General features: G+C 44.1%; 1 protein-coding gene across 3 annotated transcripts in view; it reads left to right on the forward strand.

Annotated features, from left to right (window-relative positions):
- Window positions 1-1,723: 1,723 nt before the first annotated feature.
- Window positions 1,724-26,964, forward strand: part of pi4k2b (phosphatidylinositol 4-kinase type 2 beta) — a 56,399-nt gene continuing 31,158 nt past the window's right edge. Inside the window, exons 1-2 of one of the 3 annotated variants that reach the window (XM_041200390.1) lie at window positions 1,724-2,224; window positions 25,648-25,848. In XM_041200390.1, coding sequence (XP_041056324.1) covers window positions 1,775-2,224; window positions 25,648-25,848 — 651 coding nt within the window. In that variant the 5' untranslated portion in view covers window positions 1,724-1,774. The remainder of the gene's footprint in view (window positions 2,225-25,647; window positions 25,849-26,964) is intronic. The other 2 variants (XM_041200378.1, XM_041200368.1) reach the window with 2 other exon arrangements.

Consider the following 26,964-nt stretch of genomic DNA (forward strand, 5'->3'; position numbering starts at 1 on the left):
GACTTAACAATGGACAGTATTTAAACTTAAAGAGTGTAATGTTTTAATGTTTTTCCTAACATGGAAGGTCCAACAGAACCTAACTAGAGCTTTTACATTGGTTATAACAGGAAATTCTGATTCATTTAACTTTGTTTCATTTAAAGTTGCATTTTTAAAAACACAACTACAATGTTAAGGGAGGAATTAGGAATGAGATGATCAGCCATGATCATAATGAATGGCAGAGCAGGCTTGAAGGGCTAAATGACCTACTCTTGCTCCTATTTTCTATGTTTTCTATATTACTGTAGACTAAAAATACTTCCCTTCAAAGGTACACCATCTTCCTGAATAAAATGTTCAAATCTTTCCTTTAACTGAATCCTTATCAACCCAAAAATACTAACAAAAGAGTTCCCTTTTTAGAAGAGCACAACTAATAAACCCCAATCAAACCTTGCTTTTTTAAAAACACAAAATGAACGTTCCTTATCTACATTATTCCTCTTCTCCCTTCCTCTCCCTTCTTGAAGTGGCATCAGCGCCCCTCCACCCTCAGCACCCCCGCCACACACTGGTATCTGTACTAATGGCCATTCATCAAGATTGAATCTGGGCAGTGAACTTGGGAAGACTTGGCAGAGTTTCAAGATTATTCACACATGGAGGGAAGAACAGATAATCAGAGATGAACACGTGATAATGATGGATTCTCCCGTCGCTTAAGTGGATGGGTGTTCAACAAGGAGACCAACTGTTCACCCTCTAGGTTGGTGTCATTTCAAATGTGATATTAAACCAAATCTTGATTTGCACATCTAGCTGTAAATATTACATATGAAGTCACTGCTGGAGGTGTGGGTGGAGGCACTGGCTTTACGGCATGCTCCGGTGTCCTGTAGGGACCTGACTGCTCTCCTCAAATGTTGAGATTGCTTGATAACGGAGACTTCTCCATTTGGATCTGCCCATTTAATAGGGCCCAGTTTACAGACTCTGAAATTGGCTTTCAGAACACATGAATTCAGCTGGTATTTACATGCTTGCAAGGTCACTACACAGCAGTCAGAATCAGCTTAATAATAGTCATAAAAACAAAAAAACTGCGGATGCTGGAAATCCAAAACAAAAACAGAATTACCTGGAAAAACTCAGCAGGTCTGGCAGCATCGGCGGAGAAGAAAAGAGTTGACGTTTCGAGTCCTCATGACCCTTCGATAGAACTTGAGTGAGTCCAAGAAAGAGGTGAAATATAAGCTGGTTTAAGGTGTGTGTGTGTGGGGGGCGGAGAGATAGAGAGGTGGAGGCGGGGGTGTGGTTGTAGGACAAACAAGCAGTGATAGAAGCAGATCAAGTTCTGTCGAAGAGTCATGAGGACTCGAAACGTCAACTCTTTTCTTCTCTGCCGATGCTGCCAGACCTGCTGAGTTTTTCCAGGTAATTCTGTTAATAATAGTCATTGTGGTTGAAATTGCTTCTTTGCCCCATGCCATGGTGCATTTAACCATTAAAATTGACCGAAACTTTCAAAAAGTTTAATAAAGTTTGTTTTCAAAATGAACAATGTTTATAATGTAACTTCGAAAAACCAGCAGTAAGACTATTGTGACATCACGATGGATATTCCAGGTCTTCCATTCACGTTCCACTCATCTCACCTGCGCATGCACAATCTTAGCAGTGCTGTGGAAAAGATAGATGCTGCGCATGCTCAGAAGATGGCGACCGTGAGAGCGCAGGTGTGAACGCGCGAGCTGAAAGTGTGCCCCGCCGCCTGTTACGTCACAGTCGAATGGACGAGCTCGCGCTGAGTGCCGAGCAGCCGGCGCTGGAGCGCCTGCCGGTGGGCGGAGAGGATGCGGCCTCTGGTCCGGGGCTCGGCGCTGCTGCTCTCCGCTTCAGCAGGCATGCGGGTAACCCGGGGGGAGCCGTGCGCTTCCTGCCCAGGGCCGGGCGGGATGAGGCTGAGGGAGATGGCGGGTCGGAGCTGGGCTCCTCTTCCTCGTTGCTGCTCTTGTATCCGGAGAAGGAGCCGCTCCTGAGCTGTCCAAGTCCAGTCGACAGCGGCTGTGATCACCCGCAGAGCCCCGGCAGCCAAGGGCCTGACCTCAACCACTTCCCCGAGGATCCCGAGTTCACCGACATTGTCTTGCGGGCCGAGCAGGCCATCGAGAGCGGCGTCTACCCGGAGCGGATCTCGCAGGGGTCGAGCGGCAGCTACTTCGTCAAAGATCCCAAGAGGGTGAGTCTGTTTCTAGTTTGGGCCGGGGCTCTGGGTTCTGGGCTGGGGTTGGCGGGCGGGCGGAGTTGTGCTCACTGCCTTGTCTCGCAGGCGAGAGCTTCTTTAACAGAAGTTTGTGAGGTTAGCTTGAACCAGTTGTTAACTTGTGGCTGGAATGCTTTTGATGCTGGAGAGTCGGCAGCGGATTGACCTTAGTTCAGGATGCCGGAGCTCTTTACATATTCACTGTCAGTGGCGGCACCGCTTTCACTGTAACGGTGAGGACTGCCCTGCTTCTCTCATCTTGTATAAAAGCAAAATACTGCGGTTGCTGGAAAGCTGAAATAAAAACAGAAAATGCTGGAAAAACTCTTCTCTGAAGGGTCGTAAAAACTCGAAATGTTGAGATAAAAACAAAAAAACTGCGGATGCTGGAAATCCAAAACAAAAACAGAATTACCTGGAAAAACTCAGCAGGTCTGGCAGCATCGGCGGAGAAGAAAAGAGTTGACGTTTCGAGTCCTCATGACCCTTCGACAGAACTTGAGTTCGAGTCCAAGAAAGAGTTGAAATATAAGCTGGTTTAGGGGGTGGGGGTGGGGAGAGAGAGAGAGAAGTGGAGGGGTTGGTGTGGTTGTAGGGACAAACAAGCAGTAATAGAAGCAGATCATCAAAAGATGTCACAAACAACAGAACAAAAGAACACATAGGTGTTAAAGTTGGTGATATTATCTAAACAAATGTGCTAATTAAGAATGGATGGTAGGGCACTCAAGGTATAGCTCTAGTGGGGATGGGGGAGCATAAAAGATTTTAAAATATTTAAAAATAATGGAAATAGGTGGGAAAAGAAAAATCTATATAATTTATTGGAAAAAACAAAAGGAAGGGGGAAACAGAAAGGGGGTGGGGATGGAGGAGGGAGCTCAAGACCCAAAGTTGTTGAATTCAATATTCAGTCCGGAAGGCTGTAAAGTGCCTAGTCGGAAGATGAGGTGTTTTTCCATTGATCTTGAACCAACTCAAACTGGAAGAACACCTCATCTTCCGACTAGGCACTTTACAGCCTTCCGGACTGAATATTGAATTCAACAACTTTGGGTCTTGAGCTCCATCCCCACCCCCTTTCTGTTTCCCCCTTTCTGTTTCCCCCCTTTCTGTTTCCCCTCTTTCTGTTTCCCCCCTTTCTGTTTCCCCCTTTCTGTTTCCCCCTTCCTTTTGTTTTTTCCAATAAATTATATAGATTTTTCTTTTCCCACCTATTTCCATTATTTTTAAATCTTTTATGCTCCCCCCACCCCCACTAGAGCTATTCCTTGAGTACCCTACCTTCCATTCTTAATTAGCACATTTGTTTAGATAATATCACCAACTTTAACACCTATGTGTTCTTTTGTTCTGATTTTTGTGACATCTTTTGATGATCTGCTTCTATTACTGCTTGTTTGTCCCTACAACCACACCAACCCCCTCCACTTCTCTCTCTCTCTCTCTCTCTCTTTCCCCCCCCCCCCCCCAAAAAAAACACCTTAAACCAGCTTATATTTCACCTCTTTCTTGGACTCACTCAAGTTCTGTCGAAGGGTCATGAGGACTTGAAACGTCAACTCTTTTCTTCTCCGCCGATGCTGCCAGACCTGCTGAGTTTTTCCAGCATTTTCTGTTTTTATTTCTCTCATCTTATCCCTTAATTTCACTTTCCTGCATTACACCAGTGACTACACTTCAGAATGATTTCATTGGCTGTAAGGAGCTTTAAGATGTCTGGTGGTTTTGAAAGATTTTATGTAATGCAAGTCTTTTTGTTTCATGTTTTGCTCCCTTCTATTGTTTCATTTACTCATTTCCATGTTTGTAAATCTTCAAGATCAATGGAACACATAAGTACTGATAATTTAGCCTTCAGATTGAGAATCTCAATCGTTAGTGCAGGAGGAGGCCATTCGGCCCATCATGTCAGCAGCAGCTTCCTGAAAGAGCAGTTCACTTAGTGCCATTTTCCTGCCTTCTCCCTCTAACCTTGCACTTTCTTCCTTTTTTACTTAATGTCTAATTCCATTTTGAATGCTTCAATTGAATCTACCACCATGAGATTCTCAGGCTGTGCCTTCCAGACCTTAACCACTTGCAGTGTGAATAAGTTTTTTTCAATCAATTTTGTTGTTTTTGCTGCTTTTTCCAATTATGTTAAACCTGTGCCCTCTTCTCAATCCTTTCAAGTGGGAGCAGTTTATTTACTCTGCTCAGACCTCTCATGATTAGTACCCTATACGATTTCAACATAACCACCTTGCTCTTGTACTCTTTGCCCTTATTAATAAAGTCTAGGATACTGTATAGTCTATTAACCATGCTCTCATCCTGTCCTGCCTTCTTTGACTTATGCACAAATACACCCAGGTCCCCCTGCTCCTGCACTCTCTTTAGAATTGTACCCTTTATTTTATATTTTGTGTTTTTACCAGAATGAATCACTTCACATTTCTCTGCATTGAGCTTCAACTGCCACCTGTCTGTCCATTCCGATATCCTATTAAAATTCTATACTATCCTCTTTACAGTTTACACTGCTTCCATCTACAAATTCTGAAGTTGTGCCACCAATGTTAAGTCATTAATATAGATCAGGAAAAGCAAGGGTCCCTCACCGACCCCAGGGGAACTCCACTACAAATCCTCCTCCAGCCCGAAAAACATCCATTAACCACTGATCTGTTCCCTGTCACTCAACCAATTTCATATCCATGTTGCTACTGCCCTTTTATTCCATGAACTATAACTTTGTTCATAAATCTCTTGTGGCACTGTATTAAATACCTTTTTGAAATCCATGTACATTGCTCTGTTACCTCTCAAAAATCTCCAAGTTAGCTAAGCACAATTTTCTCCTTAACTCTTAAAACTACTGGTTTTGTTGAATATCACCAAGACCTGCCCAAAAAGTCTGCTCCATTGCTGCACTTCCCAACTATCAAAATCTTGGAGGTTGACCAGAAGCTGAAGAAGACCAGCAGTATCATCATTGACTACAAAGGTTGGCTCGGTGATGGATCAAAGGACTTCCAGAATCTGCAAATCTCAAGTCAGGGATTCAGTGAAATTCTTGTCACTTGCTTGGATGGGCGAAGCTTAATCCAAACTATCACAATTACAGTGCAGGAGGAGATTGTTTGGCCTATCATGCCTGCATTGGACAAATGCACAACTGCAGTCTACTCTCAAACCTACAAATGCAGTCTACTCTTAATTCAAAATATCTTGCTGCTTCATTTGCATTGCTGGATAATTTGACTTTATTGTGTGCAAAAAGTGATTCTTGATTCTAAGAACAGGCTGTAATCAACCTGAGCAAGAAAATGGAAAAACTAATTTCACTCTTACTATCACTTTTTTTGCTTGATTAATACTTACTTGCTTTCTTCTGCCCTGTTCCTACTGAAGTATAAATTTGGAACTGTTTCTATCAAAGTGAAACCAAAATGATGTGTAAAATACAGTCCTCGCTGAAACACATTAATCAGTACTTAACCACTTCAATGCCGTTAAATGAATTTTGAGTAAATGTTTTTTCACCTTCAGCTAGAAAATATAACATTCTCTGGCAAAGAAGTGTAACATTGACACCATGGAGATGATTTTTCCACACATTTCCACTTTTGATTCTTAGTGTTTTTTACTTCATTTCAAGCAACATGAGCTCCCACTACAATATTTGTCACTGTAAAGTCCTCAAGCTTTAAATATTTGTTTCATCATCAAAATTACTTTCACCTAATCTGTAACTATTTTCTTCATATCACCAAAATCCTTAGCTATCCTTCAATTTTATAGTTTGATTTCTCCAGTAATCTTTTCTCCTGGCCTCCACTTCTGCCCTGCACAAACTCCAATGCATTTACAGCTGCGCAGCCACATCCTGTCTTTTTATACCCTTCTTCACAGCATCCCATGGTTCTCAACTTGACACATATTAACTTTAAAAGTAACATCTTTCTCCTTCAAATTCTGCTTGCACTCTCCATTTCAATACTGCTCGTTCTGTCCTTTCTTTCATCATCGGCAGTGGTTTCCTCCATCATTGGTAGTGACTTCAGGCATCATGACGCTGAATGTATGCATTCTCTTTTTAAATATCACTTCTCCCACTCCCCTCTTTCAAAACTAAATTTCACTGTTGCATTGCTCATTGGTTTCATGTTCAGTGTTTATTATTTGCCTCAAGTTCCCAGGATGATTTATTCGCACACAAGATACTAAATAAGGTTATATATTCAATCCATCCTTATTGATTGTGGGTTGTTCTTTGAGTGCTATTGTGTGATAGCATGCTGTTGTTCACAGGTGCACATATTTGTGATCATGGTCTGGAAAGAGTAGGTAATTATCAAGAAAGTGATTCTTGTGAGAATCCATAAAGAGCCATGAATTGCATGAAGGTACTTTGACATTCTAGCTTTTTCTGCAATCTAGTTACTAATGGACCAATCAGAAAACAAAGGGCCGCCATATACAATTATACAAACACAAACATCTTATGTGAGTTATGATCCCTGTAGAAATCGATAACTTTTTAAAAAAAGAGGAGTTTCCCAGTGACCCATGCAAAGGAATTGCTGAACAAGATTTCACGTATTAAGACTTTTACTGCAACAAACTCAAATCAGCGTTGAGTAAACATTACTTGGTAGGTAACTAATACACTAAACTATGGAAAAGGCACCCCCAGTAACTACTTAACACAAGTCCCAAGTGTCTGTCAGTGATTCAACAGGCTCCCTTCTTCCTGCCCCACCCAGGGTGAATCTTTGTGTCCTTTTAAACAAAGCCCCCTTCACTCGATCTTCTGAGCATACTTGAATAAACTTCCAGCAGCAAGACACCTACTGGTGATGCTTTGGTCTTCAACTCTGCACACCAAACTTTGCTTTTGGGTTAATCACCAAGCAGTCTTTTTCTTTTGATCTGACTGCTTCAAGAGTCTGCAAGCAGCAAGAACAGCAGCCTTCTCCTTTGTGTTTAGATATTAAAGCTTGCATCTGACTTTCATTCAGACTTGACATGGGCTCCTTGCCCCCATGGCAACAAAATCACGGGCTCTACAACTTCACACCATCCCCGTTTCCAGGGCATTCTGTTTAACCTTGAACTAAAGGAGGGAGTTAAAACACAACCATCCGATGAAGTCTAGTGATGTAAATTCTTTAATATGTTAGCTAGGCTCAACTAATAGGAACCTTGCCTTTGCTTTGGCGTGTTGAGGGGATAAAGCTTCATGTCAGGACTTTGCAGGCTGGGCTGAGACTCCAGTGCAATGTTGAAGGTACCACCTTTGAATGGGATGTAAAGTTCTATTTCAACCTCTATTTTGAGGCATTTATGAACCATTACACTATTAAGTAGGCGTTCCCCATTTGGCAATGTTAACTTTTCTCCCCTGGCCAATAGAAAAGAAAACTGGTTCATCTGGTTATTCATCTTACTGCTGTTTAGAATAATGCTACCATAGAAAGGCTCGCTTGTTTGAAATACTTTTGCAATATTGTTATGTAGATGTAACTTTGAGATGTTTTTATAAGTCACAATGTAAATCCAAATATTTTTCTTTGCACAACTCATTCCAAATTAGTCTTTATTTAAGGAGCTGCTTGTACTACATTTTGTGTCGTGGAAATTTATCATTAAGACTGTACTGAATAAAGATTCTCAATGTTACCATGAGCAAAATGCTGTTTTCTGTAAATTAATTTGAATCATTTACCTAATACATGATATGTGCAAAATTCATGTACAGCCTTGATTGGGAGTGAGGGGGTTTAGGGTTGTCAACTCCCTCCCAACCTTTGCTGACTGGCATAAAGAATGACCAATGAAATATCCTGTATTCCATCTTGAATTCTGAAAACCTTAAGTTCGCCTTCCATAAATGTCTCTGAAGTCTTAACACCCCATCTTCACAACACTCAACCTCAGCGCTGCTAAACTCCAGTACCATTACTTAGTGGTACCAATACGCAGAAGCACTTTCCTTGCAGCTAACCTCAAGCTGTAGTTAAGTATTAGATATTTTAAATTCAATGGTATATCTTGCTTATGTATTCTCTGCTTTAACACTGGTGATGCATAAATATTAATGTTTAGGTGAATGAACATATACATAACTCCTTTGGTTTTTCTAACATGATAAAATATACAAATGAATAGAATTTAATTCCCAACAAAGCAGTAAAAACCCAGAATACCATTTAATAAATTTGAGCTATTCAGTCTGAATCACTGACCCAACATTATTCTTGTCCATATAAACACTTCCTGTTGTCAGAAAGTGGTGGATCCTGATGCATGAGTAATGGTCACAGAGGATGTGATGTAATAGTTTCTCTTAAAGATTTAAAACATTGGAATTTCAAATTTTGAGGACACAAATTGCCACTTAATTTTAGAATATTAACATAGTATGTGATTGAGGAATTTGTTCAGATTGCCAAAGCTTTTGAGTACTATTGTGTATACTACTAGCACCATGTGTTTAATCATTTGTACCTCAATTTACAAGTGTCATCCTTCAAGGCATTTGAACATGAAACCGCTTTGAACCACACTTAAACTTTTAATGCCCCGATAGAGGTCTTGTGACCTGTTGTGGGCCAGTATTTCATAGAGGCAGTGTGAATCTGGATTATTTTGACCATGTTTGGTGAATAGTTGGCAAATGGGTCATGTTTAAAAGCAACTCAGGAGCAGGGACTACCCCATTTTGTAATGACTTTATTTAAATATGTAGTATGTAACTAGTGATGTACTTGTTTTTCAAATCACTGTTCTCAACCTGCTTCTGAATGTCAGCTGTATAACAATTATTGGACCTAGCAGTTGTGCTATATTAAGATTCCATTATTGAGAATTAGGAAAGTATGCACTTAATGAGCATGTTTTTCTAAATGTGAAATATTGGGCCACTGTTACATAAGGTTTATAAAGTTGCCTTTTTTTTAAACCATTACTGTAAATCATAAGGGAGCTGCATACTGTCACACTTTTTTTTCTCTTTCCAGCCCCCTCCACCTTATAATTTCCAGGATATGGCTATTTTGTTTGCTAAGTTTAAATTTAATTAATTAGACTTCTAAATAGTGAGAAGTGAGACGAGCCTGAACTCCCATGGAGTGGCAATCTGACTCTGATTGCCACTGTACTCCTATTTCTTTGTCTTGAATTTTTTTTGATCCTGTCTCGCCTGACCATCTCAGGACAGGCAAGAACTGTGCAGGACAGCGCGCTCTTGAGGCTGTCAGTCGAGCGCCACTGAATCGGATAGAAGGAGGTCACACCCCCTTTTTATATGGCACCGGCCTGGGAGTTTGGGGGGCCAGGGTGGGTTGGGCAGGGCCTGGAGGCATTGGTGGAAGTCCTGGGGGTGGGGTGGGGTGGTTGGGGGTGCTCAGTGTGGGGGTCTGTGCAATAGTTACCCAGAAGCTAGAAGTGGTTTTAATTCTTGTAACTTTTTCTGGGTAACTATTGATGTAACACAGCCAGAACCATTCAGAATTTGCAATTTAAATCGCAATTTTTGCACTTCCCAAGTAATTGCCATGCAATCCTTACCTGGGAACTGAGGGGGTGGGGGTTCCCCAGTGCATCTTTGGGGTACTCCCTGGATGTGAGGTCTTGGAGCTTAGAAGTTACAGCCCATTTTTTCTTCTTCATAGTACTAAAATACAAATACTTCAGTTTGTCTTGGGTAAAGTTCTAGTCCTGTCATCAAGCTACTGGTACAAAGGTTGCTGTTGTTGACTGGTTGGAGCTATTGCTTATCTTGCTGGGTGATTTTTTTTAAATTGAAAGTAGATCTAATTAGTGGAACACCATAATTACATCTTGCATTCTCAGCAGTTACCAGGGGCATATTACAGATTGCTGCTACTACAATATTCAATACAGCCTGATATAAAAAACTAAATGAATAAGCTCTTAAGATGTAACATTCATTTTAAGAAATACTACTAGTTTTGTAATGCCAGATTCAAGATGTATTCTCAAAGTTTCTCTATATTGGGGAAACTGGGCCTGTATTGTCTAGAGTTTTGAAGAATGAGAGGTGATCTCATTGAAACCTACAAAATATTTAAAGGCACAGACAAGGTAGATGCAGGTAAAGTGTTTCCCCTAGTTGGAGAATCTAGAACCAGGGGACACAATTTCAAAATAAGGGGGAAGCTACTTACAGCCGAGATGGAGAGAAATTTCTTTACTCAGACGGTTGTGAATCTTTGGAATTCTCTACCCCAGAGGGCTGTGGAAGCTCAGTCATTGAGTATGTTTAAGGTAGAGATTGACAGATTTCTGATTAACAATAACAAAGGATTATGGGGATCACTTGGGTCAAAGGCATTGAAGTGTTCGATCAGCCGAGATCGTATTGAATGGCGGAGCAGCCTTGACGGACTGAATGGCCTTCTCCTGTTCCTATGTTCCTATAACTATTCTCAGACTCCACTTTTGGAGACCAAAAGATGTCTCAGTAAGTGGATGAAGATTTTTCTGTTTTGCACTTTGCCTCTTTCTATAATTCTACTGATGGCATGTATTTTCATAGCCTCTTCAAAAAGTTTTAGGATATATGGAAGTAGGCAAATTCTAACTAATTGCTAGCTGGTTCTGGAAGGTTATGGCTAGTTATGGATGTTCTGGAGGAGGGTTGTCATGACGGACTATGTTTAACTTATGCTGAACTTTCAACAGCATAGCCAAAGTTTTATAGTATAGGGAAACCGTCCAAATAGTTGTTGGGGTTATTTGAGGGGATTTTTCTCACAGCTTGGTAAATGTTTGTAAATCTGACTTCTGCCTGGGAGAGGTCGGTGATCCCAGGTCAAAACAAGAAGTGTATGATTTTCTCTTATTTGACGGATGTGTAATCATTAGGTTGTAAAGTAGTGGTGAGATGAGGAGAAATATTTTTTCAGAGGGTTGTGTGACTTTGGAACACTCCATCTTAAAGTGGTGGAAGTGGGTTCATTGAATATTTTTAAGGCAGAAGTAGATAGAGTCTTGTTTGGCAAGGGAATCAAAGGTTATTGGGGTTAAATGGGAATGTGGAAATCGAAACACAAGATGATCAGCCATGATCTTGTTGAATGGCCGAGCAGGCTTGAGGGGCCGAATGGTCATCTCCTGTTCCTATTTCTTATGTTCTTTTCTCCATGCTTCATGGTCTTGCACTTGCCTCTTCAGTTGCCCATAGGAGCCTCCCATTTTCAATTTCAAGTTGTCTAATATTCTTTGCTTTTGTGTTCTCTCCATTGACCACTCATCCTTCTCCAAAACCACATTTCACTACGTTTCTAGCCTTTGGATGGCTGCTTTTGTCAAGGTTCATATTTCTGCCGTAAACAGCAAGACACTCCAAATTGCAATTCCATACTTCATGTATGGTGGTGGGGTGGGGTGGTGTGTGTCAGCTTCACTTATGACTTCTGAGCGGTCTGAATCACTCCCACTCCCTGAGTTCTAGACTTTGGACTTATTTGGGGGTTGTGACAAAGTGCAGCAGACAACTGGTTTTGGTGCAAGAAAAAAACTGGGTTTATTGAAGTCACAAATGAACTTATAACATTAGGATTACACTGAGATTATACAGACCTACAAAGTTCACTTAGTTAAGAATGGGGAACACACGGCATAATGAAGGAAAATCACACTACTAATCCCCTTACCCTTGTCCCACCCCCAAAACCTAACTAAATTGAACTAGGAGAGATCAGGGATCATGCTCACCAACCAGGGTTCCTTGACAGTTCGAAATCTAGCCAGGTAAGCCGGTTGCAGTTTTAGGGTACGCTTTTTGTGTCCTCTGGGGCCTGCCGTTTCCACGTGGTCCTGGTCTGTGGAATCTGCAAAGGTTCTTCAGTTGAGTGGAGGGCGCAGTTGTGGGTGGTCGATCTTCGTGGAGGGCTGCAGTTGCGGCCTTGTTGTCTTCGGTTGAGCCTGCCACCCTGTGTCCCTCGCCGTGATGTTGCCTGCAAACCTCCAGATCTCCTCCCTCCGCTTAAACTGCTCCAAAAACTGTTCACCTTCCTGTGTCTGCTTCACCTTCGTAACTAGTGGCCCAGTTATACTATTTTTTCGAATTTCTTACCTCAATCCAAATCAAGGTTACTTCTTTGTTTGATTTTGGTGGCCTTCCCCAGGTGATGTCTTGTTATTTTTAATGGGCTCGAATGATGTTTATCGTTGTCTTCCTGCCCCCGTAACTAGTCTTAAACTGCAAGCCATTGTATATGTGGAGTATTGATGGGTTTGCATAATTGCATTGATTGCAGCCTTCCTGCCTTAGTAGTTAGTAACGATTATTTATGCAAGATTTTGATGGGCTTTAGTTTCTTGTAAGATGAAGTCTTTCTTTGGGTTGATTGTTTTAAAGGGAAGAATGCGTATTCTGTCTCTTCTTGTCCTAGCCTCCTGTCTGCAGGGTTCTACACTTAACCCAGCAGCTGGCTCCTCTGCCATAAAAGTCCAAAAGTCATATCCTTGTTGATGATATGAAAGATGTGGGACTTTTGAGAACCCTTCAATCACCTTAAAATATATCTATTCCTATGCTGAGCAATTCTTTGTTTGGAGAATCTATTCTGTGCCATTGCTATTCTAGCACTGATTTCCTTATGGCAGTCACCATCTTCTGACAAGGTACTTCCCAGGCACTTTGATACAAAAGTAGGCCTATGACCTTTCACCAAAATGTTCAAATGAAAGGTCGTCAACCTGAAATGTTAACTTTGTTTTTCTCACCACAGATGCTGCCTGACTTGAGTATTTCCAACCATTTTCTATTTTTTTTTTTTACTTCTCTTGGTGTGTTGATCTCATTAATGTCAGGTTTGTCCCATCTACATATGGAGCAGAATTTTATGTTTGACATTTGGTAAGGGGGCGGGGGGGATGTCAGCACGTAAATTGACGCGTGGTGATGTCGGACAAGCGTCCCAATATCACCGTGTACCATCGCGATATTTCGATGGGCGGGCACGCGCTGAAGTTCGAGCGCTCGCTGTTAAATAACGGGCTAGTTAAGGCCCTTAATTCGTTAATCGATGACGATTTTCAGGCACCCGTACAATCTTCAGGTCGGTGCTTGGGTGCGATGGGCAGGCGGGTAAGGGACTTTTCTACAAACCTCATCCAAGGGTGGGATAAGAGGACTCAGTGGAGTCGTCAATCTGCTTTGTGGGGTATTTATTGGAGAAAGTATTCTAAACTTGCCTAGGTGACCTGCAGCAGTTCAGAATGAATTCCAGCAGCTTTCAGTGTACTTTGAATCTTCAGCTCAGCACTCTGTAGTCAGTAATCTTTATTGGGCCTGTAGCTTTCTGGACGCCTCCCCTTAGCCTGGGTGTGGGTTCTGACATGTCCACTAAAGGCAGCTCTTCTGAGGAGGAAGGGAGGGCTAGACTGAGGAGGAGACCAGGAGTGCACATTTAGCCTCCAGGGGAGTCACCTTTGGAAGTACAGGTGCAGGGCCAAGAGGTAGTCCAAGCTGGAAGGGGCCGCAGCTATCTGCACTTGCGTCAAACAGGTCACAGACACTCTTTTCAGGTATGCATTGACCTTCATCCACTTCCGCTGGGATCAGGCAAGCCAAGCACAGCGAGCCAAAGGCCATTGCTGGCTTCCCCCGCGTCCAGGGTGCAATAGACTGCACACATGTGGCCATCGTGACGCCAGCAGGTAAGCCCGGTGCCTTCGTCAACAGGAAGGTCTCCCACTCCATGAACGTGCAGATAGTGTGTGATCACAGGATGGCGATTCTACAAGTCTGTGCAAGGTACCCAGACAGCTCCCACGATGCCTATATCCTCACACTCAGGTGCAGGGGCTCTTCAGTGCTCCGGCTCAGATTGATGGCTGGCTGTTGGGTGACAAGGGCTATTCCCTCAGAAGTTGGCTTATGATGCCTCTCCGCCATCCAATTTCAGTAGCGGAGCATTGCTGCAATAGGAGCCACGCCTCCACAAGGGCTGTGGTGGAGAGAGCCATCGGCCTCCTCCTCCCATTCTGGGGTCCAACACCTCCTGCCGTGCTGCCGCCAACTCGAGGGCAGCAAGGCAGTCATCTGAAAAGCGAGGGGAACATTGGCCCTCCGCTGTCCGGCCCTGCGGCCTGGCCTGCTCCTGTGTCCGGCCCTGCGGCCTGGCCTGCTCCTGTGTCCGGCCCTGCGGCCTGGCCTGCTCCTGTGTCCGGCCCTGCGGCCTGGCCTGCTCCTGTGTCCGGCCCTGCGGCCTGGCCTGCTCCTGTGTCCGGCCCTGCGGCCTGGCCTGCTCCTGTGTCCGGCCCTGCGGCCTGGCCTGCTCCTGTGTCCGGCCCTGCGGCCTGGCCTGCTCCTGTGTCCGGCCCTGCGGCCTGGCCTGCTCCTGTGTCCGGCCCTGCGGCCTGGCCTGCTCCTGTGTCCGGCCCTGCGGCCTGGCCTGCTCCTGTGTCCGGCCCTGCGGCCTGGCCTGCTCCTGTGTCCGGCCCTGCGGCCTGGCCTGCTCCTGTGTCCGGCCCTGCGGCCTGGCCTGCTCCTGTGTCCGGCCCTGCGGCCTGGCCTGCTCCTGTGTCCGGCCCTGCGGCCTGGCCTGCTCCTGTGTCCGGCCCTGCGGCCTGGCCTGCTCCTGTGTCCGGCCCTGCGGCCTGGCCTGCTCCTGTGTCCGGCCCTGCGGCCTGGCCTGCTCCTGTGTCCGGCCCTGCGGCCTGGCCTGCTCCTGTGTCCGGCCCTGCGGCCTGGCCTGCTCCTGTGTCCGGCCCTGCGGCCTGGCCTGCTCCTGTGTCCGGCCCTGCGGCCTGGCCTGCTCCTGTGTCCGGCCCTGCGGCCTGGCCTGCTCCTGTGTCCGGCCCTGCGGCCTGGCCTGCTCCTGTGTCCGGCCCTGCGGCCTGGCCTGCTCCTGTGTCCGGCCCTGCGGCCTGGCCTGCTCCTGTGTCCGGCCCTGCGGCCTGGCCTGCTCCTGTGTCCGGCCCTGCGGCCTGGCCTGCTCCTGTGTCCGGCCCTGCGGCCTGGCCTGCTCCTGTGTCCGGCCCTGCGGCCTGGCCTGCTCCTGTGTCCGGCCCTGCGGCCTGGCCTGCTCCTGTGTCCGGCCCTGCGGCCTGGCCTGCTCCTGTGTCCGGCCCTGCGGCCTGGCCTGCTCCTGTGTCCGGCCCTGCGGCCTGGCCTGCTCCTGTGTCCGGCCCTGCGGCCTGGCCTGCTCCTGTGTCCGGCCCTGCGGCCTGGCCTGCTCCTGTGTCCGGCCCTGCGGCCTGGCCTGCTCCTGTGTCCGGCCCTGCGGCCTGGCCTGCTCCTGTGTCCGGCCCTGCGGCCTGGCCTGCTCCTGTGTCCGGCCCTGCGGCCTGGCCTGCTCCTGTGTCCGGCCCTGCGGCCTGGCCTGCTCCTGTGTCCGGCCCTGCGGCCTGGCCTGCTCCTGTGTCCGGCCCTGCGGCCTGGCCTGCTCCTGTGTCCGGCCCTGCGGCCTGGCCTGCTCCTGTGTCCGGCCCTGCGGCCTGGCCTGCTCCTGTGTCCGGCCCTGCGGCCTGGCCTGCTCCTGTGTCCGGCCCTGCGGCCTGGCCTGCTCCTGTGTCCGGCCCTGCGGCCTGGCCTGCTCCTGTGTCCGGCCCTGCGGCCTGGCCTGCTCCTGTGTCCGGCCCTGCGGCCTGGCCTGCTCCTGTGTCCGGCCCTGCGGCCTGGCCTGCTCCTGTGTCCGGCCCTGCGGCCTGGCCTGCTCCTGTGTCCGGCCCTGCGGCCTGGCCTGCTCCTGTGTCCGGCCCTGCGGCCTGGCCTGCTCCTGTGTCCGGCCCTGCGGCCTGGCCTGCTCCTGTGTCCGGCCCTGCGGCCTGGCCTGCTCCTGTGTCCGGCCCTGCGGCCTGGCCTGCTCCTGTGTCCGGCCCTGCGGCCTGGCCTGCTCCTGTGTCCGGCCCTGCGGCCTGGCCTGCTCCTGTGTCCGGCCCTGCGGCCTGGCCTGCTCCTGTGTCCGGCCCTGCGGCCTGGCCTGCTCCTGTGTCCGGCCCTGCGGCCTGGCCTGCTCCTGTGTCCGGCCCTGCGGCCTGGCCTGCTCCTGTGGCCGGCCCTGCGGCCTGGCCTGCTCCTGTGGCCGGCCATGGTGTGACTTTGAAGGGGCCATTGTGAGCAGCCTACAGGAGGCTGCCAGGCCTTCTTTTAAACCAACTGTTGGGTCGCCATTGGACCTGGAGGCCTGTGCGCACCCACCACCACCCGCATACTCCCGCTATCTACGAGAGTCAGCAAATACGCTGGGCGGGCCTTTATTGGCCCGCCGGAGTAAAGTGGTGGCGCAGACCCAATCGTGGCCACCTATCGGGTCTGCACCCACCATGCCTGCTCTAGCTCCTGCCCAGTAGGCAAAAAATTCTGCCCATAATGTAGAAATAAACAAATATTAATAAGTCTTGTGATGTAGCAAAGTCCTGAGACCATCCTTTAGGCTTTTGAAATGTGTACACTAGTAAAATCTCAAGTTTTATGCTGCAAAACCTCTGGAAAGAGCTGAGGACCATGGTTCAGGACACCAGTGAAGTTGAAACTGGTGGGAGAATTTGCATATAATACAAATTGTGGGTTTTTGTTAACTGTCAATGTTATCCAAATAGTCTGTTCCACAATTAAATTGAACTTTTGAGTAACTGCAAATTGTATTGGTTTGACTTCTTAGGTTTAGGTATTTATCTTGATAACATTTAAGGTCTTTTTAAATAATAGAATTACAATGTTTGATAGACTAGGATACCACATTCCCCGAGGATGTAATCTTTATTTGTTTTAGGGTTGGGGTTGACTATGGTGGCAACCTTTAAACCCAATTGCTAAATATGTGATTGACAATCCAACAAAAACCCTGACTGACTTGCTCCCATGATGGAGTTAGTCGGAAGAGTTTTCATTCCATTCCAATGGATTTCCAACTTTGCTCGGGCTCTTTGCTGCCACAGCATCAAATGCTGATGTCAAGGGCAGTTACTCTCACCTCCTCTCCTCTTGAGGTCAGGTTTTTTTGCTCATATTTGAGCCAAGGATCAAATGAGGTCTGGAGCTAAGTGATCCTGGCAAAACACAAACTGAACACTTGAGTAGATTATTGGTAGGTGACCTTTGGGCACTGTCAACAAACTCTTCCATCTGTATGAGAGTAGGCTGATGGGGTGGTAATTAGCTGGTTTGGATATGTCTTGCCTATGAACAGGTCATACCTGGGCAAAATTAACCTTCTTGACTGACATTTCAATGCACATTATGTCTACTGAGCAAAATCTTTTCTTAAATTCAGAAATTTCAAAAGTCCTTTTATAAAACTTAATAGGAAGGGGTTACTTTGAATTTTAAAAAATGGCTGATTTAAAAAGATGCCCTAGTAAGCTCCATTTATTGCTTCCACAAATTACAGGTTTTTTTTAAGTGAAACTTCCTCTTGTTAGTGAAAATGCACACAACAAACTGAGGGAAAGTAAGACTTATTAAAGAAAGAATGAAATTTCACCCTATTTTAAGGACCATCATATAATCTACTTTAGTTTCCACTCTCCAGCATAGAAAATTAAATTAAAGATGTTTGGCAGTTTCTATAAAGTGTATCTCTTAGAATGTTGTTACGATTGAGGTTTATAAGATTGTTTTGGGACTGTGCCTTTAAAGTGAAACTGTAAGAAACCTACAAAAAAAACTACAAATAGATAAATCAGTGGCATATGAAGTTCAATAAAGCCAAGTGCTACATGTTATAAGGAAAACTGGTTGTCAGATGTATACTATAGTTGGTGTCGAAATAGCTAGCTGAAGAGGAACAGAATGGTGGATTTCCAGTTTTTCACATGTCGCGTAATTGTGAAGCATTAAACAGAGCAAATTGAATGTATATTGCTAGGTCAGTTGATTACAACCTGGAAGATGCCAAGTTCAAAATGTGCACATTGGAACCCACTTTAAGTGTTGTATTGAGTTTTAGTAGCCAAGGTGTACAAAAACTTGATTGTACAAAAATGTATTAGAACAAGGGGGCACTAGTTAAAAATTATGCAAGGGAATCTAGGACAAATATCAGGAACAATTCTTCAATGTTCTACTTTTGGAATCTTCTTCCAGCTGGGGTAGTGGCAGCAAAGACTTGGAATCATTCAGGAATTAGTTGGAATACCTGACGATGGTCCAGGGAAGGAGTAATTGTTTCTCCATTCTGAATAGGAGTTAGATTGGGTAAAACGGCCCATTCATCTATATTTATCCTGCAACCAAATTTGAGACATTCTTTCCCACCCTCCTTCCCTCTGCAGTTTCAATCCAGTGACATGATGGCTGAAAGTAAGAGCAGCAGTCGATGCTCTGTAGAATAACTATCATGAAGCAGCCTTATTTTGTTGCTGTTGAAACACAAATGTTAAATTTGACACTTCATAATTGACCAAACATATTGTGCTAGCTCAATATTACTTTCAATATTGAATGTCCTTGTTGATGAAGCCACCCTCATTAATAACCCTTTCTACCCACATACACTTCTGCACATTGAAATTTCTCTGTTCCTCTGCTATTAAAATGCTTCATTTGCAGTAGCAACTTGCATTTATATGATTGGATGGAGGGGTGGGGTGTTACACAAGGGGCCAAAGCCAGAAGAATGGTGAGTTCTGCTGGGTTGTAGGGCTAGAAAAAGCAAGAGATAGGGGAAAGGTGAAGCCATGAATGTATTTTCACTCACGGATGTGTGTTAAATTGGAGATATTTGGAGGACTATTTGCCCATAGAGGCCAGTAAGGGCAGGATTGGTGGATGCGCAGGATTTTGTGTGGGAGAGGATATGGCAGAGTTTTGGAGGAGCTGAAGATTGCAGAACAGAGAAAGGGAGACCAGCCAGGAGAGCACGGAATGTTTTTAATTCTTCTTTTGGGATATGTGTCCCTGATGAGGCCTGCATTCTGTTACCTGTTTCTAATTGCTCTTGAGAAGGTGATGATGAGCCACCTTGAACTGCTGCTGTCCATATAGGGGACATACACAAACAATGTTGTTATGGAGGGAGTTCCAGGTTTTTGACTCGGCTACAGTGAAGGAATATAGTTCCAAGTTTTGATAGTGTCTGGTTTAGACTCCTAAACGTTTAAAGCACAGGAGGCTGCCATTTGGCCCATCATGGCTGTGCCATTCAACAAAGATCTGACTACACTGATCCCATTTTCCAGCGCTTGGCCCATAGCCACGGAGGCTATAGCAACACAAGTAAAAATCTAAATACTTAAATGTTACAAGAGTTTCTGACTCAACCACCCTTTCAGGCAGTGAGTTCTAGATTCCCACCACCCTCTGGGTAAAAAAAATTCCTCCTCCCCTCTTTGTCCACCACCTTACCTTAAATCTGTGCCCCTGGCTATTGACCTCTCTACTGATGGAAAAAGTGCCTCCCTATCCACCCTATCTAAGCCCCTCATAATCTTAAACACTTCTAACAGGTCTCCTCTCAACCTTTGCTGATCCAAGGAAAACAATCCCAGCCTATCCAATCTTTCTTCATAGCTCAGACCCTCCAGGCCAGGCAGTGTCCTGGTAAATCTCTGCACCCTCTTCAGTGCAATCACATCCTTCCTATAATGTGGTGACTAGAACTGCATGCAGTATTCCAGTTGTGGCCAAACCAGCGTTTTATAGAGTTCCAGCATAACCTCCCTGCTCTTGTATTCTATGCCTCGGCTAATAAAGACACACATCCCATATGTCGTCTTAACCACCTTATCTACCTGCCCTGCTCCCTTAAGGGATCTGTAGAAATGCACACCAAGGTCCTTCTGATCTTCACTTTCCAGTGTCCTGCCATTCATAGTGTCACCCCTTGCCTTGTTAGCCCTCCCCAAGTGCATTTCCTCACACTTTTCTGAGTTTTGGAGGGTTTACTTACAGGAGGTGTTCCTATTGGTCTGCTGCCCTTGTGATCAGATAAAAAAGAAATGCTGAAACAATGAAGTAATGAGGTTGGGGAGGGGGAGGTGAATAAAAGTTTGGTCAAAAAGGTGGATTTTGAGTGAGGCAAAAGAGTTTATGGAGGAAATCCTCAAACATGGCTTAGACAGTTGAGGGCTTATCCACCATCGGTGAGGGGAAGGGAGTTCACATGACATTTGGAGAGCACTCTTGGTGGGTTACAAGCCTGGAGAAAGTTAGTGATTAGGATGAAGCCATGAATAGATTTAAACACAAAGCTGAAATTTAAATTTGAGTTATTGAAAGATGGTGAGCTATATAAGGCAATAAGGACGTGAATAACTAGTGAAGGAAACTTGGTGTGGGAATGGGGTGCAGGCAGCTGAGTTTGGGGTGCTGAAGTTTGTGGAGGATAAAAGGATGACCAGAAGAGCATTGGAAGAGCAGCCGAATGTGGAACTGAGAAAAGCACAGATGAGGGGAGTTTTAGCAGCAGGTCAACTGAGACAGGCAAAGTTGGCAATGTTAATGAAGGTAGAAGTATTCTGTGATGGAGACAATTATGGTGTCAGAAAATAAGCTCTGGGTCAAACATCGTGCATCACAAATGATGTCATCAGCAAGGTTGGATTTGAACATGGCCCAGAAAAGCAAACTTATTTCTTTGCTTAGTCCTCTTGGTCTCAAATTCCACAATTCTTTGGTCCACTTCTTGCAACCGCTTTCATCCATCCAACTTTTCTCTTCTAACCTTGGATGATGGCGCCTTTCTGACATTTCTCTGTGGGGAGTGTTTTTTGTTTGAGTATCGCCATTGGCTTCAATTTGTGCCATCTGTCATGCAAGCTAAAACCACTGTGAACCGTTCTTTTGTGGCCAGTTGCCTTTACAAAGACATTTTTTCACCAATCTTGATGAGTGTTGTTTGCTGGCATGTCTAAGTTCATCAGTGTTTCATCCATATTTTCAGTGCTGGCCTATCAGTGGGCACTTTTCTCTGTGTCACATAGCAAAACTGAATTTGATGGTTTTTATTTATTGAGCCAGGTGGCAAATGCTGTGAAATTGTTTTTGGAGTATTAAGTTGTGCCTTTTCATGATTCCTGTGCACCACCCAGCACTGGCTTTGAATTCTGGAATATTAGCTTTCTTCATTTCTCAGGATATAGAGTCGAATGGCTCCACAGCTGATAATATGACCGTTTTGCCAGTGCTCGTTAACCTCTTCTACTTTCTTCTTCAGGTGAGGCCACTTGCTCAGTCTTCATCTGCTGCATTAATTCTCCAGCATCTTTTCTAGTTCATTGGATATCTTTTCCAATCTCTAATTATTTTCTCAGAAACATTAAATCCTCTTGCTGCTGCACAATTATTCTCAGCAAATACTACAACTTTCTTTTTAAGTTGAGCTGGTACGTGTTTTTTCTTGAAGGTAATGTGACGGATCATGTGGTATAATCCGTTGATTTGGCTGGGAGATGGCCACTAGAATTGGAGAGAAAATCTAAAGGTTCCTGTGGGTGTACCTCAAATCAATTAACCGTAATTACCAGTAAGTAATTAATCACTACACAGTTTGATCCCTGGAAAAGCACATATCAGCTTTTACAAGAGGTATATGAAAAATTCAGTATTTTAGGCCAAAGTCATGGTGTTGACTTTTACATGAATCTATGATATTTAATTTATATCTATATTGTGAGTATGTGTTTATTTAAATGCTATTTCTCCCCACACAACTTTAATTTTTACACAGTGGCCCAGATCTTCCAACCGGATCATCAGATTGCCACTGTGTTCGTAAATTCCCCCGATTCAGTGCTGCTGTGCATTTATACCAACCTCTTCAGAGCACGTTCCACAGAAATGCGCAACAGAGCACCCATTGGGGAACTTGGTCAGAGCAGAGTAGAGTCGGGGAAGACAGGATGTGCCCCTTTTTTTTACGGCACTAGCTGCTATATGGCAACTTTTTAAAGGTGCAGTTTGAACGTGGGCAAAGTGGAGTTGTGCGTAGTTGGGCAGTTGGGGGGGTGGGATCAGGTGTGATTTGGGAGTTAGTTGTGTAGTTACCCAGATGTTAGACTATATTTTAATCTAACGTTTCCTGGACAACTACTTTGGTGAGTAGAATGGAACTGTCCAACTCTAACTTGGAGTTTACCATCTAGAAGGGCAAGGGCAGCAGATAAATGGGAACACCACCACCTGGAAGTTCCCCTCAAGTCACTCACCATCCTGACTTGGAAATATATCACTGTTCCTTCACTGTCACTGGGTCAAAATCCTGGAACTCCCTCCCTAACAGCACTGTGGGTATACCTGCACCACAGGGATTGCAGCAGTTCAAGAAGGCAGCTCACTAGGGATGGGCTTACAAAAGATTACTGTTCAAATCCACTTGGATGAGATAAATGTTTTTGTTCTTGATGGTAAAGATTTTGTGAAATTGTTTTTGGCAGTCTTCCAATATAAATAAACCCAGTTTTTTGACATCATTGGTTATGACTCTTGCTATTGTTGCACTTAATATTGCCCACATTATATTAGAGAGCCAAAATGGCATGGTGTCCTTTTATGGAGGATCTGGGAACTATGGACAGGGCAAACAACAGCATGTCATCTCAACCAGTCAGATGGAAGAATCCACAGAGTCTAAACCAGCAAATAAAATAATGTACATAAAGGAAAGGAAGATGGAATTAAGAGGGAGAAATAAAAGACCGCAAAATGTTTCTTTACATTTCGAAAAATAATTAACCTGAAGGAATGAGACTCTATATTGTCTGAAATTTAAAAAATCACTTGCACTTGACTGGACCAACCACAAATTTTACTGGTGTGTTTCGTTCTCTGGTTCTCAAAGCATGGTCCAGGGGCTGCTGGTGGTCTATGTGAGATCTCGAAGTGGTGCTCAGGCTGGTCCAAAATGCAAATCATGGATCTGCAGCACTAGGCCAAGGCTATATGAAAGAACAGGCCAGACTGATGGCCGGCACGGACATGATGGGCCGAAGGCCTGTTTCTGTGCTATATAACTCTGAGTGACTCTATGATTCTAACTCTCATACCTGCCACTTGCATGACATCACACAATCACACTAGCTCCCGCGTGCAGTAGCAACAGCAATATAATCTTATAAGCAAGCTTTATATCATTGTTGAATTTATTTGATTGATGTAGATTTAAGATAAATATTAGTTTCTCAGAGTTGTGATTTTATAATGTTAGAATATTTCAAATAAACATGGTCTCTTGTATTAATATTTATATGAAAATGTCTTTCTGGCATGAATAATTTGCTTGTGATATTTTTAGAAAAGCGCACATAAATTTAGAAAAGCGCAGTTAATACCAAGCAAGTGGTGAAATATTTGTAGCCTCCTTATGTTCCCATTAGTTGCGTGTTCTTTGTAATACAAAAACGAACAGGGTGGATGGTCTGTGTGGTCTTTGCCCCACCTCGGTGATTCACAGACAAGATGTTTGAGAGCCACTGGTTTAGCGGATATCGAGCTGTTAAGTACTCTAACTTAACATTGATGCAATTATGTTGTCAACGAGCCTCTCGGATAGGTTTTTATGTAGCTCAGTTTGTGGAGGAGCAGGACAACTTGGACAACAACTTCTTAATTTTCACTTGTTGATATTTGATTACCACCTAATTGTTATTATTAACGCATCATTCAGGCCATAGTTCCCCCAAATGTTGAAGTGCACAGCATAAACTGTCTATTTGGTAACAAATGAATGTTTAATTTCACAACACTGATCTTTTGCCCCTTGATGCATACCTGGATGTGTTTTTGTCAAAATTTCATCATGGGAAAAGTCTGCTTAAAAATAGTCCGTCTCTGTAATTGCAATTTCCTTGTCTGTGAGGTGACCAGGTCTGTGTGCAATTTCATTTTTTAATTAATATTTGGATATTTGTAGCCCAGTTTTAAGGATAGACAGGTTCCCTCAGTCTACTCTGCAGTTGTCTGATGTCAGTTTTGTGTCTCAGGTCATTGCCTATCCACCCTGATTCATTTCAGCCGTGGTAATTGTCTAGGTGGAAGCCTCACCCTGATCTAGCCACCACAATCCACTTCTGGATGCCACTTTCATATCTTTGTCAGTAGTAGTGCTTTCAACTGTTGACATCATGCACAGTGATTTTAATTGTAGATAAATAGTATTAATTCTCTAAGTGTCTCAAGTAACAAAAGCCTTTTTCATCTTAGCAGTTTTGAACAAATTGGTGGCACAGTGAAATTTGACACAGGATTGGTGGTGTGAGGGCATTGTGGGGACCGTTCTTGCAGCCAAGGCATAGCAAAGCAACATATCTGCTTATCATGAGCAACAGTCTGGAGAAATCTAGCAATATATTCAGTCCTAACATTTTTCCATTTTTTTAATGTCCTATTTTTTAGGACAAAAGAGCTGAAATCCAGAGATGAGGTGAGTGATTGTCCTTGACATCAAGGCTGCATATGACCGAGTGTGGCATCAAGGAGCCCTAGCAAAACTGGAGTCAATGGGAATCTGAGGGAACTCTTGGAGTCATACCTAGCAGTGTGTACCATCTACAAGATGCACTGCAGGAACACACCAAAGCCGCTTAGCACCTTCCAAACCCTGCCATCTAGAAGGACAAGGGCAGCAGATACATGGGAACTCCACCACCTGGAAGTTCCCCTCCAAGTCACTCACCATCCCACTTGGAAATATATCACTCTTCCTTCACTGCCGCTGGGTCAAAATCCTGGAATTCCGCCCCTCACAATTCCACGGGTGTACCTACACCACATGGATTGCAGTGGTTCAAGAAGGCAACTCACCACCACCTTCTCAGGGGTAATTCGGGATAGGCAATCAATGCTGGCCCAGCCAGTGAAGCCCACATCCCTTGAATGATTATTTTTTAAAAAGCCAATCTCATTACACACTTAAGTAATCAGTTCTAGAGGTGAGAACTTAGAAACGAATACTTCCTGGAATATTTTGCCTGATTTGTACATGTGCCTCAGTTCTCCCATCCCTGTCTAGTTTGAATAACCTATATTGCCAGACAGAACCTATTTCGATCAGTTTTAAAAACTTCCATTTTCCCTCAGTTTATGCTTCTCCAGTGGGGAAAAAACCCCAGTTCCTGAGCTTTCCTTGAAAGCTAAGAACCTTAACACTGGGTATTGTTTTAGTCACCTCTTTCTGGATTTTACTGCAATTAAATAATTAATTGCCTTCCAGATATCCTCAGGGTTCTTTGAGAGTGGGAGCATTTAAGAGCACAATTTTTCACCATGTTTGTAAATATTCTGCTTCACTTTGGACCTATATGGGATTTTCACTGGAAAATATGTTGAAAAAAGATACAAGTTGATGTTTACCAACTTAGTGCTCCATGTCCTCTTATTTTTATTTATTTTGTAATTATTACTCATGCATTAATTTTGAATGTTGAATGCAAAATTTCAGCTTCATGCCATATGGTTGTTTGAAATGAAGATTTATAGATTGATCGCTTTTTTTCAGAAAATAATTGGAGTGTTCAAACCAAAAACAGAAGAGCCCTATGGGCAATTAAATCCAAAATGGACCAAATTTTTCCACAAGACCTGCTGTCCCTGCTGTTTTGGCCGTGGTTGTCTCATACCTAATCAAGGTTATTTGTCAGAAGCTGGTGCCTACCTTGTAGATGAAAAACTGGGTTTGGGAGTTGTACCAAAAACCAAGGTATGTGATTGTAATCACTGAAATAAACAAATTACATCTTCTAGAGACTGCATGATTCTTTTTAAGCATCCTTGTTTTTCAATACATAGCTCAGATCAGTATTGTATATGATTCTTTGTGCTCTTTTGGATGGCTTCTTTCTGTTCATGCTGTTTGTTAAATGTTTTGTCGACTTCTGAAGAAATTGGTAAACTTTGGTAAAGAGTTTTATATAACTTGCATGAGTTTGGCATTGCTAATGAGTGATCTCCAAAGGATTTCACTGCTATGATTCTTGTTTATATGCGCACTCCAGGATTTGCAGAAGTCAGTTAAAGAATTATTCTTTATAAAATGGACTCATTGACCTCCAGCAGCACAAACTTCCCTTGCATTTGAGTATAAAGATTGTTTTGGACACGTAAGTGCCTACAGGCATGATGATGTGTAACTTGCCCTGAATGAGCTTTTCTCTTTTGCTCATTTCTCTGCACCACCTTACCCTTGCCATTGATGAAAGTGAAAGTGCTAGATAAATCCTACATGTTGCTTTCACAGTCATGTAGGTGTTCATAACTGCCAGGTGTATTGGATTTTCATTATGCTTTCAAATTGCTATAGTTAAAATACCGCATGAGAATGATTTGATATGAAGCCTAAACAAACATTTCATTATTTAAATACAGTAATTCGCAAAAGCTTTGAAGTATCAGGCAGATTAACTTCAATACTTGGTAAGATATTCAGAACCAGTGCCACAAATTCATATCAAAAACAAAAGTAAAAATATTTGGAAAAACTAAGCAGGTCTGATAGCATCTGCGGAGAGGAACACAGTTAATGTTTCGAGTCCGTATGACTCTTCAACAGAACTAAGGAAAAATAGAAAAGAGGTAAAATATAAGCTGGTTTAAAGGGGGGTGGGACAGGTATAGGTGGAGATGGACAAACAGGTGTTGAAAGTGGTGATATTATCTAAGGAATGTGCTAATATGTGATATTAAGGGTAGAAAGCAGCATGAGCAAGGTACAGATAGCCCTAGTGGGGGTGGGGTGGGGGGGAAGGGATCGAAATAGGCTCAAAGGTGGAGATAAAACAATGGATGGAAATACATTTTAAAATAATGGAAATAGGTG

The sequence above is a fragment of the Carcharodon carcharias genome, chromosome 1, assembly GCF_017639515.1.
Source record: "Carcharodon carcharias isolate sCarCar2 chromosome 1, sCarCar2.pri, whole genome shotgun sequence".
Classification (NCBI taxonomy): Eukaryota; Metazoa; Chordata; class Chondrichthyes; order Lamniformes; family Lamnidae; genus Carcharodon; species Carcharodon carcharias.